General features: G+C 52.1%; 1 protein-coding gene across 2 annotated transcripts; it reads left to right on the top strand.

Moving 5' to 3' along the window:
• The first annotated feature begins 5229 nt into the window (after positions 1-5229).
• VSX1 (visual system homeobox 1) lies at positions 5230-14638 on the top strand. 2 transcript variants are annotated; one of them, XM_057529522.1, is made up of 5 exons: positions 5230-5653; positions 7896-7974; positions 8383-8506; positions 9329-9509; positions 10702-11052. In XM_057529522.1, exons 1-5 carry the CDS (start codon positions 5230-5232, stop codon positions 10989-10991), a joined length of 1098 nt encoding a protein of 365 aa, XP_057385505.1. In that variant the 3' UTR covers positions 10992-11052. The 2 variants fall into 2 exon arrangements, with proteins under 2 accessions (XP_057385505.1, XP_057385506.1); XM_057529523.1 differs by lacking the exons at positions 9329-9509; positions 10702-11052 and adding an exon at positions 14624-14638.
• The last annotated feature ends 721 nt before the right edge of the window (positions 14639-15359 follow it).

The following is a 15359-nucleotide window of genomic DNA, read 5'->3' as shown; positions in this document are numbered from 1 at the left end:
AACACACCTGCTTCCATCTGCAGGTCCCTGTCCCCTCGGGGAGGCCACGCAGGCCTTCCCAGAGTCTTCCTCTGCTCAGGGATCCCTGCTTGGTGCTGGGTACCGTGCTCTCTCCTGAGTTTCATTGGGTCTTGGGGTTCGTTGGACTTACAGATGGGACTTGAGGAGTGTGGCCATGAGCTCTTTTGATGGGCTGAAGTGAAGGAGGAGCTGAGGAGGAAGGGGGTGGGGAGAGGAAAGAGGACAGAGATGGGTGGAGGTCAGGGAAGGAAGAAGGGAAATATGGTCCCGGGGTGGGGCCAAAGCATTACCTGGGTTCCTACTTGGGGTTTCCCTGTTATCTCAGGACCTAAAGAGAAGAGACCAAGCATGGGCACCCGAGCCTCCTGCAGAAATCTGCCTCAAGCCCACAACACCGCTGACTGATAGCACCTGGAGCAGTGCAAGATTATTGAGGGCTTTATAGGCCCTCAGCACCTAGAAATTAAAAATAAAACCAATGCTAAACCTCAGAAAAGTGTAGGGAACCCCTGACATTGTCATTTTCCCCATCGTGACTTTGCTGCTTCAGGCCCTACAGTCAGGCTTTGGGTCCCGACCTCTCCAAGGCCTGCCAGGCTAGTTGCAGCTCTGCCCCTCAGTTTTCTCAACCACAAAATGGGGATAATAATAGGCCTCCCTCGTTAGGGTTGTCACAAGTATTAAATTAATTGATGTGTGTCTAGCGCTTAGCACAGCACCTGGCCCAGGAGAGATTTTTACGGCTGGGTGAGGGGAATCTGGGAAGGACTCAGCCAGAGGAGCCCTCTGGACTGTGCCTCCATGGCGGGGTCACTGTGGCTGTGGAATAAAGACGGATTGCTGGGGGCGTGGGAAGGGGCACAAAGAAGGTGGGGGAGACACCAGAGGTGGAAGGAAGCCCAGTGCCCAAGACAGCGTTCTTGGATGCAAACCATAGGAACCACAGCCAGCCAATTCATGCTGCAAAGAAGTTTACAGGATGGCATCACTATTTTTTTCCCCCCAGACTGATGAAAGTTTGGAGAAAAAGAGCAGGGCCGTTGCAGGCCAGGCATCTGTGAAGGAGGCCAAATGGGGAAGCGTCAGGGAGTGCAGAGTAGCCACTGGACACTCACCACTACTCCTGTACAAAACCCAGAGTGGGCTCTGAGCCTCCAGGATAAGTCGTTTATCTGGGAGGGGATTTCAGGCAATGCCAGTAGGGGAGTTCAACAGTGAGACAGGAACAGGTCTCTAGAAGCAGAGCCCAAAGCACGGTCTGGATGCATGAGCTTTATGGGGGGAAGGAGGGGGAATTCAGCAGTGAGGGGGCCAGAGAGGAGGGAAAGGGTGGACGAAGATGAACACTTGGGTCCAGATGAGCCTTGGCCTGACCCGTGAGCCGAAAGAGGTATGAAGCAGAGACGGCTCGGCACAATTGTCTCTTTGAGGGTAAGGGGGCAGCTTCCTACCAAGTCATATCAGTCGATCAACCGTTGTGTATGTGGGTGTGGGTGTGGGTGTGGGTGTGGGTGTGGCCTGGGTTAGAGGCTTTTGCCAGCAGAGGGCAGTTCTCCTGATTAGGGGCAAGAGCCTACATTGGGGTGGGGTGTGAGGTGTGGGACTGGGTGGTGTAGGGATGGGATGGGGGGTGGTGCAAGAGCCCAGGAAAGGGGCTCTGGGTGGGGCACCCATAGCACTTAGGAAGAAAGCAATATGGGATGTGATAATTAGTGATAACTTGAGCAAACCCAGCTGGGGACTTCTGGAAGGCCTGAGTTATCCCACTGAAGACCTGGGGCTGTGTTTATACTCCGACTTCTGCCTTCTTTGGTCCTCGACTTCTCAGGGCATGTACTCCTTGGCCCCTCTGGCCAGAGGACTCTGCAGACCAGAGAAAGCCCCCAGGCAAAGACGTGGGCCCTGGGCACTGGAGGCCCTGCAGGCTGCAGGCAGAATGGTCAGGGCACAGATGTGGACAGGGCAAAACAGCATCTGCTACAACAGCCTTTAAAGGGGACACAAAAGCAGCCGAGAAGGAGCAGACAGAGGCGGGAGGAAAATCCAGAGGAGCAGAGCCCTAGGGTTCCAACGTGCAGACACACTCGATGCTCTTTATTCGCGGTGCGCATTCCACTCCTAGCGCATCTGCGCTTTATACTCCCAGCCTGGCCTGGGGCGGCTCCGAAAAGCCCGAGCCGGCTGTCATTGAGCCACTTACACCGCGGCCAGCCTCAGCCTGGCGTGGTGAGGAGCCGGGACGCGTCCAGGCAGGGAGAACGAGGGAAGCGGAGAGCACATTCGTGGCTGGCCACAGACAGGGGCTGGAAACCTTCCCTGGAAAATATTGAGCGGAGAAACCTTTACTGATTAGTTATATCCCAGATAATCCTGGTTGATGAAGGCGGATCCGGACCCCTTAACGGATTTAGGGTTCCAAAACGACTCCGGGGGTTGACCCAGGCGGGGACGCGCTAGAGGGCTCTGGCTCTGTCCGCAGATTTGTACATGTTGGGAGGGGGGCTGGGAGGAGCCTACCTTCCACCCCGCCGGTGGCCGAGGGGTTCCCCGACGCTGTCGCCCACTTGCGTAGACTCGGCAACCGCCCGGGCGCCCGGGGGTACGCGCGGAACGTGGGTGGGCTCGGAGCCGGCTCGCTCCATTTCCAAGTCTCCTAAAGCACTGGACGCGCTTCCCCCACTGGGCGGACGCTGGGCAGAGCGCTCGCCGGCTCCCCAGGGGTGGGGTCTTCTGAGCCGATCCCGCAGAGTCGAAGGGCGCTAGTGGACCCGCGATCCCCCGCAGGAGCTAGGGGTGTCAGTGGTGGCGCGGATTAGCGTAGCGGGGCGGGGCGCTTCTTACCCGGGAGGGGGCAGTGAGAATGCCCGCCCGCGCCGCGCTCCTGCCGCCGCCACGCCGCGGAAAGGAAGGCGCCCGGGGTTCAGCTCTCCCTCCATGCTGGTCCCTCCCGCGGGCCCCTTCCTGCAGGCGTGGCCGGAGGAGGAGGCAGTGACTCTTCCGTCCAGGAATTGCAAGGTCCCCTTATAGCTCCAACCTCGGGGCTCTTGGGGTCTCTCTCTGCTTCGCTTTGCTCTCCCGATTTCTCTCTCTGTGTCAGTTGTGAGCGGGTTAATACACCTCAGGTTCTCTCATCTGCAAAATGGTTTTTATAATATCCTTCCGAAGGGGTTGGAAACCGGTGTGCTGTTGGCACTGAGTGGCGGTCACCGTGTGGTGCTGTCGAAGTTGGCCTCCTCCCGGATGGCCTTTTGGTACCTCTGGGTCCCTGGCCATCTACTCGAGGCCTCCTCTGACAGAGGCTGGGGGACAGGAACTTCGAGACCCGGACCCAGGCGAGGGGGCGCCGTCGGCCCTCCAAGCTGCAGGTGCGGCGCACACGTCTGCCTCTGAGACCGGCCCCTGCAAATGCCCCGAGCGGGGCCACCTCAAGGCCGATTGTCCAGTCTGCCTGCTCCGGACGTCTGCAAATGTGTGCATCGTTAGCTGTCTTCCTTAACTGCGGCCCCAAATTCTGATTTACAAACTTCTGCTCTGCCGGGCCAAGAGCCAGAGCATCTTGGCTGGGTCCTGTACCCCTAACACCTTCCCCTAAACCCAGAGATAAATTTAGGGAGAAATTCCTGGCGGAGCCAAAAACGACGCTGGCGTCTAAAGCCGCCCCCGACCGACCCCGAGCGACTCAAAGGACAATTATCCCAAAGGAAAGTGATTGTTTTGCTAATCCCGGGAACAGCTTGCGAGGGGGAGATTTGGGTCTTCTTTTAATAATGAAAAGTTAATGCGCAGCCTCTTGTAATTATCTTTATCGGAAGCCCCTCGTTTAATCCTCAGGTTTGCAGAGGACCCACCCCGAGGCGCAGCCAGCTGTAGCTGTAGGTTTGCCGGGTTCGGCTCCAGCTCGGGTTCCTCCTCGGCTCGGGTTCCGGTTCGGCTCGGGCTCCGGCTCGTCCCGGCTCGGCTCGGGGTCCGACTCCGGCTCCGGCTGTGCTGGATGGTGCGCGCAGAGACCCGTGGGGCGTCCGCGTGGCGTTCTGAGAGCTGCCGCACCCCTCGCTGGGCGCCCGCCTGGCCGCTCGCCCTCAGGGGCGGGACTGAGAGATTCTGCTTCCCGGGTTCCGCGTTGGAGAAGGGTGGGCTCAGGGATCCGAGCGATTCAGGTTGGGTGGGCTCAAATTTTCGGAGTGCGAGCCAGGAGAGGTTTACCCACGTGTTTCGTTTCGCGCCAACTTTAACAAATATGGGCGCTGCACGTGAAAATCAGGCTTTCTTTGAATAGTCGTAAAATCTGACAATAACTTGTTAGCCTCCGTGAAGAGGGGTGGGTCCCAGTAGACAGGCCCTATTTTACAATTTACCATCCCTATTTAGGGGTCGCCAGATAAAATACTGGAACATACTTATAATTTAAAAGAATCACAGTTCGTCTGAAATTCTGATTTCACTGGACCTCCTGTAATGCAGTTTGCAAAACCTGGCGCCCTTCTCCGACGCCCTGGCCCAACCCGGCCGCTCCCGCCTCTCTCTACTTCTTCTTCAGCTCCTTCAGTGTGTGAATTTTGCGACCCCCACGGCTCGGCCATTAAAACGCTGGGGTGGGTTTGGCTGGAGGTGGAGTGGGCACGGGTTAAATGAACGTTTTCCACTCCTTTCCCCTTGGGGATTTTCGGGGAAGACCTTGCCTCCGGCGGTGGCGTTGGAAGCCTGGAGGGGGTCATATTGGTGGTAGTGTTGAGAGAGTGGCTGGGAATGGGGCCTCGGTCTTAATGGGCGGCTGGATGCGGGGAGGGAGGCTTCAAAGAGGCTTCGAGCGGGGCCTCCGCCGGAGTATCTCGAAGGGGAGAGAAGAGAATCGGGATCTGGAACCTGCGGCTTTCAGAGCAGAGGTTTAGGGAGGGGATGACTCTATTTTAGGAATAGAGTTGTCTGCTGCCTATTTTCCTCCCACCGAGAACGGGAGCGGGGGTGGGCAGGGGGACAGCTGGAAAGGAGAGGAGAGAGGGAGCTGATTGAGGGGACCGCAGCTGGGAGGGCGGCGACCGAAGGGAGGGAGACTGGTGGCGTCCCCATCTCGCGGGGTCCAAGGCGTGACGCATCCGCGCCCCGCTGATTGGAGCCCTCCTGGCGCCCGACTGTATAAATCGTCCTCAGAGCTGCGCCCCCTCCGCAAAGGTGACCGAGAGAGGGTCCAGCTTCGCTGCCTGAGAAGCCATGACCGGCCGGGACGCGCTTTCCGACGGGCGTGCCAGGAGCAGGGCACTGGTGCCCGGAGGCCCGCCCACCGGCTCGCGCCCCCGGGGCTTTGCCATCACCGACCTGCTGGGCCTGGAGGCTGAGCTGCCCGCACCTGCTGGCCCCGGGCCGGGATCCGGCTGCGAAGGCCCCGCGGCCGCGCCCTGCGCGGGTCCAGGGCTCTGGGGCTCCTGCCTGGCGCGCGGGGCCCTCCCGTTGGGGCTCGGCCTCCTCTGCAGCTTCGGCGCGCAGCCCCCTGCGGCCGCCCGGGCGCCCTGCCTGCTCGTAGCAGACGTGCCCTTCCTGCCGCCCGAGGGGCCTGAGCCCAGCGCCCCGCAAGTCCCCGGCCGCCCGCCGACCCCGGCCGCCCGCCAGAAGCGCAGCGAGAGCGTCTCGACGTCCGGTAAGGAGGCCAGTCGGTGCCGCTCCTGTCCCTTCCCTCGGCTCGGGCGCGCAGGGTGACACTCCGGGGCCCCGCCAAGCCCAACGCAGCCCCCCAGATCTAGGGAAGTCGGGACCCCAGAGCGTGGCCTCGCCGGGGAACGCATTCTCGCAGCCGCGCCCTCTGCCCCTGGCCTCTCCTCCGGGTCTGGTCGCCGCTGCCCCGCGGACACCACCACCACCCGGTCCGGACCCGCCCTGGGGTCTCAGCGACCCGGCCGCGGTCTCCAGGGGCCTTTCCCCCGCGCCCGCGCGAGGCTCGGCCTCTGGGAACGGCGGAGGTCGGGAGGCCTGGGCCTGCCTCGTTTGTCAGTGGCACAGAACGCGGTGCCCGCCAGAGCTGGAGGGTTCGCTGAATTGATTGACGAATTGTCCGGCTCTTGGAGAGCGCGGGGCGGAGGCCTGGAACTGTCCTCCTCCCTGTGCTGAAAAGCGAGTCTGGGTACCACGCTTCTCCCCTCCTTCCAGCACGTGAGAAGCAAGCTCGCCCGTCTTATGGTAGCTGTGCCCAGCTCCTCAGAGAAGTCGAGGTGCATTGTGGGGAACAGAAGGAAGCAATGGAAATCTACAAAGACAGGGCCGAGAAATCGAGAGGTTTGGGGTGTGGGGGAAGAGAACGGAGAATTACACGACGGAGAGAAACTATGTAGCGGACCGCAGAGCTGAGCATCTAGGCAGCGAGGCAGAAAGAGTGCAGTGGTCTCCACTGCTGATTAAAGGAAGCAGGCGGGGGACTTCCCTGGCGGCCCAGTGGTTAAGACTCCATGCTTCCACTGAAGGGGGTACGGTGGTCCGGGAACAACGAAGATCCTGCATGCCCCGAAGCGTGAAAAAAAAAAAAAAAAGTAAGCAGGCGGGATTAGCAGGCAGGCCTGCGTCCACCCAGCTCTAAAAGGACTTTGTTTCATGAGTGTCTAGGTAAGATCAAATGAACCCCACTATTAGTTGTTTCACTAAAAATGCAGGAACCACCTTCATAGGATGGGCTCTTTCCGTGTGAGGACCATAAAACTAAAGGCAAAATGCAACTGCATCCTAGTCTGTAAGGGCGTTTCTCAAGACCAAGACCAACACTGTCCAGTAGAAACATCATGTGACTGCGAGTAACGAAAGTTTCTCAAAGCCACGTTAAAAAGGAAAAATAAATAGTTGAAACAAATTTAAATACTCTATCTTATTTAATCCATTACATACAAAACATTGTCATTTTACATGTACTCAATATAAAAATTATTAATATTTTACTTTTGGGGGTATTAAGTCTTCAAAATCCACTGACTATTTCACATTTACAGCTGGTGTCAATTCAGATTGGCCACATTTCACGTCTCAATAACCTTATATATCTATTGGTATACCAGATTGTACAGCGTGGATAGCATAATATTATAATCCAATTTTTCTGGTGAAGTAATTGATGTAGGAGTAAAACTGACATTATTTTACTATTTTTGCATTTCTTAATTCACTTTTTAGTGTTTTGAAGCAAATATGCTTTTTAACAATGAACCTGACAATAGTTTGGTCTTCTAACCTTCCTTTCAACCTAGATCTTCTGATATAATGGATTTCAAAAGATAAAGCATAGTGGAGTGGGTTCTTAAAATTATTTCACCTGCATCTATGAATCATCTGGGCACACTTGCCAAGAAGGAATTTCCCAGACCCCACTTCCAGAGGTTTGGAATCAGTACAGCAGGGCAGGGGGCCAGCTCTGATGAGGGTCTGATGTCACAAACCTCCGTCCTCCCTTTAAGAAATGTTGGTGTTTTGGTTAAGATGAGGAAGGTGAGACAGAGGCAGAAGGAAGTGGATGAATTTGGCAGCTGAAGGGACAGGAAATGCAATTAGTGTTCAAGTAGCTTTGGCTTCACACAGTCTGGGGTTTGAATCCCAACCTCACTGTTGACTACTTGTGTGATCTTGGGCAAGTTACTTAATCTCTCTGTGCCTTGGTTTCCTCCTCTGTAAAAATAGAATAATAATAGCAGCTGCCTTGGAGTTCTTTTAATTTATGGAGAATAACGGTGATAATGCATGAGCAGTGCTAAGCTCAGCACCTGGAGCATGGTGTGAAAAATGCGAGCTTGTAAATATTCACATCCCCAACAGGTTCATAGAGTCAATCCTCAAAGTAAAATCCAGAAAACAAAGTGAAAAATATGCTCACCTTTAAAGTCCTCCCTCTCTCCTTGTGCTAACAGATGAGGACAGCCCATCTGAAGACAGGAGTGACCTGAAGGCGTCCCCCGCCCCCGGCAAGAGGAAGAAGCGGAGGCATAGGTACCTGCCCTCACCCCTCTCCTTGGGACACAGTGCCTGAGAACCAGCTGGCCCTGCGTTAGGGCAGCAGCGGGAAGGGCTCAGTAGCCATTTGGGAATGTAATTCTGCAGTACCCAGGGGGCTGCAGGTCAGCCTTTGTAGCATTTTAAAGACACAATTTTGTGGGCCTTTAAAATGGGTCTTCTTAGAATGAGTTGATGGAATTCATTGAGGAGAAAAAAAGACCTAAAGAACTTTGTTTGGTTTGAACTAAATTGTGGACTTTCCAGAGGCTAATCATTCAGAGGTGGGGCATCCAGTTTTCATGAAGTGGACAAAGAGGGGCCAGGCACGGGGTCCTCTGAGGCTGGAAGCCTTGCAGCCTCCTGTGGACATGTGCCCACGTGTGTGTTCGGGCCTCCCTCCAGGACCGTCTTCACCGCCCACCAGCTGGAAGAGCTGGAGAAGGCCTTCAGCGAGGCCCACTATCCTGATGTTTATGCCCGGGAAATGCTGGCCGTGAAGACCGAACTCCCCGAAGACCGAATACAGGTGCAGGTCCCACCACCCAGAGACACCACAGAGAACATGCTGTCCTTACACGCAATGAGTCAGCCCACAGCCACCTCTAAACAGCCCAGCACTTCCCCCTCCGCACCCAAACCGAAGGTCACTTAGATGCCAGAGCCTTCCTTTGTGTTCATTTAGAGAGGATGACCCCTGTAACCTTCAAGCCTTTTTTCCTTTTATTAAATCATTCTTAAAAATTACACAGTGTGCGCTGCATCTAGAAACTATGTCAAGATATCAATGAAAAAATGACTATCACTCCATTGCAAACCCTCAAAGAAACCAGTGTAAATAGCCTGACGAGGCCTTTCTGCACACCGCCCCCATGCCACATGCATATCTGGCCCTGGAACACACACTCACAGGCACACAGGATTGGTCTTTGTCTTTACAGAAAGCTGTCCTGTGTGTGCCTCAGCCTCTGTGCTGACAGCACATCCTTGCCAGGTCAGAAGGCATGCCACTCACTCACTCTTTTTAAGCAGCTTAACAATATTCGACACTATTATTAAGATAAAGCAATCCAACAGCCGAGGTTAGAAGAGACCATTGCCCTGGGGAACCGCTCCCATCAGTGTAAAATCGACTTCTTTACACACTGTGGGATACTCTGATTTTGTTTTGTCATCCCTGACTCCGTGGAAACCTCGGTGGAAACTGGTGCCGATCACCCAGCACGACCAGTCCTGCGAGCCACGAGAAAGGCCTGGGTCCCAGGTGCCCCCGGGGAGGGTGCACCTGTGCCCCTCGGCGCTGGGGTCTCCTCCCGTAAGCCCTTCTGCTTCCCCTCCCGCCTCAATCCAGGTCTGGTTTCAAAACCGGCGGGCCAAGTGGCGGAAGCGGGAGAAGCGCTGGGACGGCAGCAGCGTGATGGCTGAGTACGGGCTCTACGGGGCGATGGTGCGACACTGCATCCCGCTGCCCGACTCAGTCCTCGGCTCCGCGGAGGGCGGCCTGCTGGGCTCCTGTGTGCCCTGGCTCCTGGGTAAGGAAGAGGGTCCTGTGGCCGCACCCTGCCAGAGATGTTGGGGGTCCCCATGCCCGGTGGCCATTGCCAAGCCAAGCAATGTAAGTTTACTCAGATTCAGGCCCAGAATATCACATCTGATTTTTAATTAATTACAAGGCTTGGACTTTGATCAGTTGCCTTATTTTTCATTGGAACTATGTAGGCAGTGTGTAGACAGGTCCAATCAGTTCCTGGTTTTATGAGTGGAATGACACACTTTCATTATATGAAATATGTTTCCCAAATGTTGAGAGCTGTTAGAGGTTTTGGAAACCATACAGTTCAGAGCTCATGGTAATAGGAAGCGGGAAGGCGCAGGCAGTGAACCTGCAGACTGTTAACCCCTTGCACCCTGGACTCAGGAGGTCCAGTTCCTGGTCCTGGCTCGGCCATTAATAATCTGCCGCGTAGCTGTTCTGTCCCCTAGTTTTTGGTGCTGGAACAGTCTGCACTGGTGAGGTCCAAGCTTTGAGGCTGGGCATTCTGAGGAGCTGGCACCCTTACTGGTCTGTTGGCTGTTACCAGAGACCCTCGGGCTTGGAGGAATGAGTGACAGACAGCACGCTGGGCAGGGTGTGAGATTAGGATTAGGGGGCCGAGGGGGCATTTTAGGCTGGGGAGGAGGAGGGTTTTTGTTCAGCAAACACTTTTTGAACCCCTACCCACCGGACACTATGCCGGGACTGGAGAAACCAATCGTCTTTGCCCTCAAGGGTTGGAGAGCCTGGAGGGAACTTTGGGCAGGTAACCGGGACCACCTCTCTGAGTTTACACGAGCAGGTGGGGTGGAGCTTACTGAGTCCGCAGGTCTGTGGCCGAACAAGAAACTGGGCCTCGTGCTGCCAGACATCTGACTTTTTGAGAGAAGCTGGAAGTCTGACTTTTGATGTAAATCTGATTTTAAAATATTGCCAACAAGTTTTAAAATAAAAATTTAAAAATCACCATGTCATCCAAACAAGGCACTTTTGCTGGCTGTGTCCAGCTGGCAGACACCAGTCTACAGCCCCTGATGTTGAGAGTTACCTACGAGACTCTCCTGCAGGCCCCAAGACAGGTACCAATAAGGGAAATTCTAATGGGATTTAGAGAACAGTGACATGGAAGAAATTTACTTAATTGCTGTATTTAGAGATATCTGTTTTTATTTATTTTCCTTTTTTGCAAGGGATGCATAAAAAATCCACAGGGATGATAAGGAAAGCAGAAAGTGAAGAAAAGCTGGCAGGACTCTGGGGCTCTGACCATCTCAAGGAAGGTTCTAGCCCACATCAGGCAGGACCCCAGAGGGGCTTGGAGGAAGGCAGCCCTGAGAGCGGCTTGGAAGACGTGGCCATTGATCTCTCCAGCACCACACGTCAGGAGACCAAGAGAGCGCAGCAGGGGTCTGGTGCCCAAGGATGTTCAGACTCTGAGGGGCTAGAGGGGCTCCAGCCAGGGAAGGAGGGGGCCTTATGAAGCTGCAGGTCCCCCCTCTCCCACCAAAGGCTGGAAATGTGCACATTCCTCACCAGCTTTTTTCAAAAGACAAAAGTTGTCGAAGACAAATACTCTCAGTTGGATTTTCTTCTTCCGGTGTCAGGATGAAATGCAATGCCACTTGCTTTAAGAAGACAAATGGTGACTTATGGAAAATTCCATTTCATTCTAGAATGGAAACCATTTCTTAAAGGCACATGAATCAGTTAATTTGGTGTAAAACTTTTATTCTCTTCTGTAGAACTTGAGGAGGGAGGATTTTAAGTCCAAAACCCATTTTCACTGCCAGACATCCCAAGATTTGGTTCAATATACTGTGTAGACTCACAGGTTAAGTCTGCTGTCCTTACTCTGAATCCAAAAATACAAAATTATTTAACCTACAGAGAATCATATATCTTCATAAATACTGAAGACTTCATGCAGACCTCATATGAATGAAACATAACATCTTTACCTTGAACTTGGCTTTGGACATTTTCATTTTCTTGTTAGGCAATGATTCTATGTCCTCCTGAGTGTCATTTGATCGGGTCCGTGGAACTCTTCCACCAAGAAAGCCCTCTCTCCCTTCCCTTCTGAAACAGCACAGGACCATATCTGAACAACTGCTGAATATCTATAAACAGTGTTTTAAGTTCAGACCAGGCTTCTTGGTTTTTTAAAATTTATGTTTGAGAGCACTTTAGTGACTTGATTTCATGAATGTTTCCTTGCCTGTATTTCCTTTCCTTTATTTATTATTTAAAAATAAACGTTTTGTGGTGTGCCCGTGTCTCACACACCCCCTCTGTCCGCACATGCACCTCCTGCTGCCCCTGCCGAGGGTGCTTCCATTAGCCCGGAAACATTATACCCCAAGCACTTCACGCTCGGGCTGCAGCACTTACCCTGTGTCGCTCTGTAAACTGCTATGGGGCAGCGTCGGTGTCTAACTCTCTTTTCTGAGTTCAGAGTCCAGAGCTTGCACCTTGTTGATGGGGAGGCTGAGGGGGAAACACGGCTCTTCTTGAAGAAGAAGGCGTGGGAAGAAAGGTGAGGACCCCCTAAGCAGGTGGCTTCCTCTGGGAATGGGCACCACCGCCCTTCGGGCTGGGCCTAGCTCTCCCGTCTCTCCGGATGAGAAAACACAGTTTCCTTCCTTTGGTCTGTTTCTCTCATCCTGTGATTGTCCCAGGCTATTGTGAAAGTTAAATGTCACCTATCCTTACTGCAGCAAGAGCAGCTAACAATGAGCCCCACCTTCTCTCATTCATTCTGGCACCAAGATCTCAGCTGAAGCCTGGGGCTGACGGCGGGAGGGCAGGTGCTGGGAAGAATCTGGAAGTCACTTTCTCTCTCTCCCGCTGGACCCGCAGAGCAGGCCCTGAGCGATGTGGCCACACCTGTTCTGGACCCTCTGCTGCCTCAGGCCGGTTCTCAAAGTCTTGCCTCCATCTCTCTTCCTAGTTTATCCAGGGTTGAGTTTGGGGGAGGGAGCTAGTAACCTGTGCAACTTACATACAGCACACTCATAAAATAAAATATTACACAGCCACTAAAAATGATAACAATGAGGCATACTTACGTGGAAAGATGTTCATGAAATGTTGCCGAGTGGGGGCTTCCCTGGTGGTGTAGTGGTTAAGAATCCGCCTGCCAATGTAGGAGACACGGGTTCGAGCCCTGGTCTGGGAACATCCCACATGCCACGGAGCAACTAAGCCCGTGCGCCACAACTACTGAGCCCACGAGCCACAACTACTGAAGCCCGCGTGCCTAGAGACCATGCTCCGCAACAAGAGACGCCACCGCAATGAGAAGCCTGCGCACCGCAGTGAAGAGTAGCCCCCGCTCACTGCAACTAGAGAAAACCCGTGCACAGCAACGAAGACCCAATGCAGCCAAAAATAAATTTTAAAAGTTAAAAAAAAAAATTAAACGTAATTATAAAAAAAAGTTGCTGATTGAAAACTCCTAAACGAACCCAAAAAAGGATACAAGTAGAAAAAAATATGTAAAGCAGAATAAAAATGAAATAAAGAAACTTAACTGCCATAGAACCATACAAATAGTGGACAAACTTCTAGGCAAAATTATCTAAAAAAGGAGAAAACAGGAAGAGGCAAAAGAGAAAGGGACTAGAATCAGTAATATAGACCATTTAAAATGTCTAAGAACACTAATGTCTCAGTTTTTTCAATCATAAAATGGGGATCATAATAGAACACCCTTGTTTTCGTGGAGATTAAATGCAAGGACGTGAGTAAAGGGTTTACCTCGGTTTCCAACATGGTAGAGAAAGAGCAAAATAAATACTATTGTTACACTATTACTGGCATTCCCGTTAGTATCAAGACCCCAATGAGAACACTTGTCATCATCATTATTTAACAACATGGGATCCACTAAGTAAATCATGGGATAATAACCGGTTGGAACACTGCATAAACAGCGTTTAAGAAGAGCCCCAGGGGCACAGCAGAACTCCACCTGGGGGCCGCCGGGCGCAGGAGAGGGACGTGCCCAACGTGGACAACCGTGCGCTGTCCGGTGAACTTAAATCTGGGCTGGGCCTTCCAGCAGCTGGGGGAGCCAGGTAGAGTCTGTCCTTCTACCTCCTTTGCCTGCCCTGTTTGTCGAAGCCGAGGTGCTGGGCGCTCGACAGGCTTCCTCACTCCCCATTGGTCAGAACTGCTGTCACTCTCGGGCCTAAACCAATCGTGAGTCAAGGGGGCAGAATTCCTCGTTGGGCTTAGACCAAAAATTCACCTGTGGTCCCCAAGCTTCTCTCGCCCTAAAACTAAGTATAACTGGGCTTCTTCCAGCAAAGAAGAAAAAGGAGTGGCCGCTGACCAGCCAAGGGACAGGCTGGCCACAGGCAGAATGTGAAATAGTATATGCGACACTAAAAAAGGAGAAAAGGAGGCAGATGAAATTCCTTTGAAACGTTCAGAGCATTTATCTTTGGATCATGGGTAAATGGATACTTTTGGTCTTTTTTTCATATTTTCTAAGTTTTGTAAAGTTAGTATGTAAAAATTTAATAAAATAGTGATTATTAATATTAATAATATTAAAATAGAAATTCCTTTTTCTCAATTTAGGGCTAAGCACACACAGGACAAAATCTCATTTAAAAATACAACGAAAACGTTTAATGATAGAGTCCGTATTTTGCCTGCGTCTCCTGTCAGGTCAACACAAGTGCCAACTTGACAGGAAACACACAGTCCCCTTCAGCCCTTACTCAAATCATGCAGCAAATTGGAATCTGACCACTGACAGCAGGACTGAATTGTTTCCAGCTTTCAAAATTGCTGTCCAGCTGAAATATGGCTATAAAAGCCTAAAAGGAGATTTTTTAAAAATTATAATTTTAGCAAGGCCAATTTGGACAGATTCCTACTATGAACCAGTGTCACCCCCACTGCACTTTGGTGACAGGAGAAGCACATCAGTGTCTGAGAAACATGCGTGACTCCAGGAGATATTTTCAGAAATGACAGAAGAACAAGATATAGCAATCAGTGTCATTTCCTGAAGTTTACCAGTATAAATACAATAAACTAAAACTATCATTCTCTGTGGTCTACAAATCATGTCCATATTGTCTTTTTTTATTCTCACAGCAGGTGAGAAACTGAGCTGCAGAGAAATTAAGTGAACTTGCTAAGCTGATTCTCAAGTTTATAAGGCTCAGGGCCAGAAGAGCTAAGTCAGCCTTGAAGCAGATGGAGGCGGCGACTTGCTCTGCCACATGTGGACACTTGGGTGAAGCTGTATGGTCAGGCTTGAGGGTGCTGGCTGGGGAAGCAGACCCAAGAGCAGGGAGCATACGCGTGTGCAGATACAGAGGTGGCAAGGCCGGCCACGAAGGAAAGGGCTCACTTTTTGATACGTTATTGGGACAATTGTTTATCCAAATGGGGAAAAATGAAATGGACATCAGTTTCACACCTCACAGGAAAATATGTCCAGGCGGATTAGACAAATGTGAAAGGCAGAACTATAAAGCTTTTAGATGTTTGGGTGTACAAGATGCTTCAGTTGCCCCCAAGGCTGTGGTTCAAAACAACCATTTTATTTTGCTGACAGTTTTGTGGGTCTTTCTTCAGCGAGGCTTACCAAGCCTCAGCCCCTCTTTCCATCCATCTATCATCTCATCTCTCTGTCCACACATTATATTTTTCTGAACCATTTGAGATTAAGATGCATACACCATCAGACCCCTTATCTCTGTTTTTCCAGCTTGATTGAGATATAATTGATTGATATACCATTGTGTAAGTTTGAGGTGTACAATGTGATGATTTGACACACATGTAACGGCAGCCAAAGAACCCCAGGCCATTGATCTGATATTGC

This window comes from Balaenoptera acutorostrata, chromosome 15 (genome assembly GCF_949987535.1).
Source record: "Balaenoptera acutorostrata chromosome 15, mBalAcu1.1, whole genome shotgun sequence".
Taxonomy (NCBI): domain Eukaryota; kingdom Metazoa; phylum Chordata; class Mammalia; order Artiodactyla; family Balaenopteridae; genus Balaenoptera; species Balaenoptera acutorostrata.
The sequence above is the reverse complement of the archived record's forward strand: the minus strand, read 5'-3'. Positions and strand labels throughout refer to the sequence as shown.

Coding starts and splice junctions, on each gene's coding strand:
- VSX1 (XM_057529522.1), top strand. CDS start 5,230: ATGACCGGCCGGGACGCGCTTTCCGACGGGCGTGCCAGGAGCAGGGCA. Junction 5,654..7,895: donor CGAGAGCGTCTCGACGTCCG/GTAAGGAGGCCA, acceptor TTGTGCTAACAG/ATGAGGACAGCCCATCTGAA. Junction 7,975..8,382: donor AGGAAGAAGCGGAGGCATAG/GTACCTGCCCTC, acceptor GCCTCCCTCCAG/GACCGTCTTCACCGCCCACC.